The sequence below is a fragment of the Coenobita brevimanus genome, chromosome 102, assembly GCF_032717465.1.
Source record: "Coenobita brevimanus isolate Jiangsu-jjx chromosome 102, ASM3271746v2, whole genome shotgun sequence".
NCBI classification, from domain to species: domain Eukaryota; kingdom Metazoa; phylum Arthropoda; class Malacostraca; order Decapoda; family Coenobitidae; genus Coenobita; species Coenobita brevimanus.
This window is the reverse complement of record NC_137055.1, coordinates 16247040-16252120: the sequence shown is the minus strand read 5'-3', so window position 1 is coordinate 16252120 and position 5081 is coordinate 16247040. Positions and strand designations below refer to the sequence as shown.

General features: G+C 38.9%; 1 protein-coding gene across 1 annotated transcript; it reads left to right on the top strand.

Moving 5' to 3' along the window:
* Positions 1–2222: 2222 nt before the first annotated feature.
* Positions 2223–4236, top strand: LOC145415397 (uncharacterized). The gene is made up of 3 exons (XM_080284681.1): positions 2223–2517; positions 2705–3128; positions 4044–4236. Exons 1-3 carry the CDS (start codon positions 2304–2306, stop codon positions 4234–4236), a joined length of 831 nt encoding a protein of 276 aa, XP_080140807.1. The 5' UTR covers positions 2223–2303.
* Positions 4237–5081: the final 845 nt, after the last annotated feature.

The window sequence follows — 5081 nt, the reverse complement described above, 5'->3', positions numbered from 1 at the left end:
AATATACCTTCATGCAAAAAATATATCAACATGAACAACAGAAAATGGCTCAAATTCTATTATTAACAGCAAAATGCCAAGACACAGAAGAAAAGATTCATCATAAAAGTATGGAACAAGTAAAATAATTAAAGAAAAGAAAACGACGACGACACAAGGAAGCCGCAGCAAAGGCAATTCCAACACTTCATGGGATTGGACTAGACTGGACTGCAGGTACCGAGGAGGTACACCTCAGTAGCATCCAGAGTGTGTCATTCTAATTAAGTAAACTATGGTACGGTACGTATATCTACAAAAAGCAATGTCAGGATGTACAGTACTTAGCCTGCGTGCTGGTAAAAACACAATAACTTTTTAAAATAAAGGGATGCTGAAGTACCCGTATCAGTTTTGTCATTTCTCATACGGCTAGGCGAGGTGCTACTCACTTATTAATGTGAAATATGACTATATAAAATTCGCGAACCTCAGCTTCCCTCCTCTTCCTTCTTCTTCTTCTCTGTCGAGTTTAGCTCAGCCCGTTTCGCTTTGATTGGGGGCGTGTCGGCAGGACCTCTTTTTTTTTTTTTTTTTTTTTTTTTTTTACCATTTATTTTTCTCCGTACTCCCCACTCGACTTACCTCCTTATATTCCACACCTATACCAAGAACTTTTCTGCATTTATCACCTCTAACGTCTGCTCCTCACACGTCCTTTCATTAGTGTCTTTTCCTCACATTTATCTGTAATGTATCTCTAGCTTTCATCTCGGTTCTCTCTAATAATCACATTTTACCAGCGAATGGTCTTTTTTTTTTTTTTTTGTCACGTCCATCCACTCAATTTCTTCACATTTTCCTACTAGCCCTAAACAACATTTTTAAGGGTCATCTTCTGTATAAATACTTATATTTTCAGTTTCATTTTATTGTTATAAGTAATTTTTAACACGTAAACCAGCCTTTGGATACATTCCCAAGTCATCCTTCCACCCCTCTATACAGGGTTATTGCGTAGCATCAAACCTCTTCTCGGGGACAGACGGTAGCGGATGTAAGCAAGCGCCCCAATCAAGCAAACTGGTAAGTTTTTACAGTGTTCACTGCTGTCATAACATGTATGATCGAAACACAGGGTACGTGCAGAACAGGTCACCGAAAACTGGGTTGGCAGCTGCTACTCGACTCGTGTTTGGCATTTATATCTTCACTTGGGGGGTAGGGGGGGGGCAATTTGTGGCAAACTAAAAAACTAACTTTGTTAAAACCAAAAGGGACTTTTGACAAAAGCTTTGCAGCTAGTTTTTTTTTTAGTAGGTCATTTAGTTAAAATTGTATGCCTTTGTTTATGCTAAAAGCAGTCACTTTTCTTGGTCCATTCCTACGTTTGTCATTCGTCTCCTGCATTTTGTATTCCACCAATATTTCCCACCCCGCCTAGCTCATCCCTTTGAACCCCACTTTATATTACACTTTAGTTGTGACAGTCATTCAAAGTACTCCATCCAGTTCTCCCTCCTGGTGCTTCATTTCCCACATTATTTATTGGCTCATCCCACTTCTCGCTAGTCTTATTTTTGCCCACCGCATCATTTTTTTTTTCTATCTCTTTAATCGTTTTCCATTCCATTATATTTCGTCTGAATCTTTATTTTTTCCCTTCTCAGCATCCAGACCATCCTACTAAGCCGTCACCTCTATTTTTTCTTCCCTCTCCCTACTGTACATTCTCCCTCTTCTGCCTTACTCATCTGGCTGGCTAACCCTTAATTCAACAAAGTCAGAGTGGAAAATGCAACACAAATGAGGCAGACCGAAACTGCTAGCACAACCGGCCCCAGTTACAGGCTATTCAAGAACATCCAGCCTTCCCATACCTTATTTGCTTGTTCATATCGTATTAATGTTATGCTTTTTCAGTCTTCTCTATCTCAGCCAATCTCTATTCTCTAATTTTTCTCGAAGATTTGTTTTAGTATTTTTTCCTTGTTGATTAATTTATCAGTTGGTCTCCCTCCCCCTATTCTCTTTTCAAACTTCCCTCCAAAGATGTTGTTTTGGCATTTCTCATTTGTTGCTGAAATAATTAATTGTAAACATTTACTTATAGCCTCTAATGTTTTTATTTCATATGTATGTATTTTTCATGTATGATTTTACACTTGAAAATAATAATAAATACCTTAATAATAATAATTTTGTTTTGAATTTGAAGTTGATGTAAACAGACTTGAGACGGATAAGCGCGAGGAGGACGCTAGACTTCTCATTTTCGTCACAACTGCCAACCGCTGAGCGGAGAGAGCATTTGCTTTAACAGAATGAGTCGCTTGCCCAATCCATTTCTTCAAGACAGTGGCCAGGGGCAGCAGCAGCAGAGGAATCCTGGCTCTCCCGGGTTTCTGCTTATGACCCGACCACCGACGGGGTCCAACAGTTACGGTGGGAGAAGAGGTAACAACAGACAGTCCTATCCTCATCACAGTACCCCTGGTGATCCCTCGAGCAACTTTATATCCTTCTCGCCAATGTGTAGTAAAAATGGCAGCTTTGACAATAGCCTAAAACGAAGTGGTGGAGGGCGAGGGAGATATGGTAGAGGTGGTGGTGGTGATGTTAGTGGATGTGGTAGACCTTATGGTTTTCAAGGAACTCCCAGGTTTTCCCATCCATACCAACACTCTCCCAGTAGAAACAATCAGAGCTTCACAAATACCCCCAGAAGTAGATTTGGCCAGAACCAAGGGAGCTGATAAGTTTGGCAGTGCAGGCGGTGGTAGATACAATAATGGAAAGGCTTGGAGAGGACGAGGTGATCGAGGTCCAATCAGCGACATTCCAATTGATAAGTTTATATCTCCAAGCATGGTGAAGGATCCATGGGCAGAGTTTGATGTTTTTGAAGATGAGAAAAATTCCACGGAAGCTCCAGGTTTGGGTTCCAGTCCAGTTGTCGCATCCCTTGATGATTCCGAGATTATAATTGACTCTGATGCTAGCGTAATCGTTGAAAGTACTTATGATGATGGAGCAAGTGGTGTGGAGGCAGACAGTCCAGCCATGCCCGACACGGGAAGCGAGTCACCTTACGTTGCCACGTCATCTACCTCAGAGAAAGATACTGGTAGTGATACTGCCAGTGATGGGTAGTGGTGGTCTATATTTATCCTTGACTGTTATTTTTTTTTTTTTATTCCTTTCACTCCAATGATGTATTTTCATTTATTCTTGCTACCACCAGTCAGTTTTTGTTTTTTTTGTTTTTTCAGTGTGAGAGACTGTCTACAGGAATAGGATATTTTGTAGTTTTCATTAATTGGATATTGTAGTTTTCATTAACCTCTTTACTACAAGAGGTAACTAAGTTGGGTATTTTGACCAGACGTAGCAAAACAAAAATTTTTGAAAATACTGTAACACAAGACTGAAGAAGCTGAACAAGGCATCTTCCATGTTGTATCTTTCAACTACCAAACAATTTGATTGAGCGTAAAAGGTATGTCTTTTAGTGACGGGGATAGAAACAGACTCAATTAACTCCTGTTCAATGAGTTGTGTTGAAGCTGAATGAACCAGTCTTGTGGTAGCAAGAGTAAAATGTGCATTAGCTGCATCATTCTAATGAAAAAGTTAATGGCAGATAATTGATCTGTCAGGTGTTTATTTTTTATATACACCAGTGTATAATATTTAGATTTTGGAGTTTTTATAGTAAGATATTTGTCTTTAACTGTTGTAACCTCTTGATAACCATCAGTGTCCTGAGACAGTATGGTAGTTTCATATGTAAGGAAATGTACTAAAAAAAAAAAAAAAGCAGTTATAGCTTGTTGAATTTCTTATAAAATCTACTGTTAGTGTGCAGTGGAAGTATTTATATGGTAGGTCTGTTTAATAGCAGGAAGGAAGACAGGCAGCTACATTACAGGGTAAATGTTACATAGTAAGATAGTCAGCATTTGATACAGTGTTTCAACCTAGCTCCTTTTATTTCTTGATATATCCTCATTATTTGCATTTCTCTTTTCAATGTGAAATTGTATCCTGTTATTATTGGAGAGGGATGTCTTCACATGGTGGCACCACTATGACCAGGTGGCTTTGCCGCAGGGTGTACAAAAGGGGAATGGTGGACAGCAAGAGAAGGATAACTTCAGCAACCTGGGTCCACTGGTTCATGTCCAGTTGAACATGGGACCACAACAACAACATATATTACTTGAACTTTTCCAGCACTATTCCCCGTGCATGTAGCAGATGTTGACAATCTTAGTAACATTTTCCTTATTTGCACTGAAACAACTCTACACCAGTAGATATTGCAATTACCAGTACCTAACTTGTTTCTCTTGAAAACTGGTTATCCTCAAATCTCACTTTGTTCAAATTAATGAAGTACAAAGATAATAAACAGTGTACAAATTATTTTTCAGTGAATAGAATCCATTTAGGCTACTACTTTTTTATTAGAAAAGATAAAGTACAGTAGGTTGCACATTGCTTAAAGTTCTGGATGAAACTATTATGTTTCAACTGACTAACTTTGCTCAGGAGTAGAATACTGTGCTGTAATGTACTTTTAAAAACAATACTCTGTGTGACCACAACCATACCAGATGTATAGAGAACTGCAGTACTGTGTTGCACTACATGTGTTGTGCTACTCTTTTTTTTTTTTTTTTTTTTTTTTTTTTTTTGGTAAGGGTTGGATTTCTTGGGGGGTTAAGGGGAGGACCCGTTATGCTAACCTAACCCAGCTGAGTTTAGCCTGAAGCTGTAAGACTCAGATCAAAGCTTGAGTTGGATATAAAACATATTTGAGAATTTGTGTGCATATTCCTATTGGTACACATAACAGTCATTAGTTCCTCCTTACACATACCCTGCCACTGAGCAACAAAATTTAGAACAAACTCAGAATGGACGCAGGAGCACATTTTCAACATTACTTCTTGATTGTAAACTTGCTGTGTCTGAGGTAGTTCCAAACCTGTGTGATTGTACATGTATCCCTTGCTTTGTAATGAGGTCCTGTTTCCCAACACTACAGCATAAATTGAATATCAGCCAAAGATGTTATAACATGAGTCCAATGGGGA

What these genes read in the sequence shown, in the direction of transcription:
- LOC145415397 (XM_080284681.1), top strand. Translation starts at nt 2,304, where the DNA reads ATGAGTCGCTTGCCCAATCCATTTCTTCAAGACAGTGGCCAGGGGCAG. An exon ending in ATCCTTCTCGCCAATGTGTA is followed by an intron (nt 2,518 to 2,704) that starts GTAAAAATGGCA and finishes AAATACCCCCAG; the next exon opens with AAGTAGATTTGGCCAGAACC. An exon ending in AGTGATACTGCCAGTGATGG is followed by an intron (nt 3,129 to 4,043) that starts GTAGTGGTGGTC and finishes ATTATTGGAGAG; the next exon opens with GGATGTCTTCACATGGTGGC.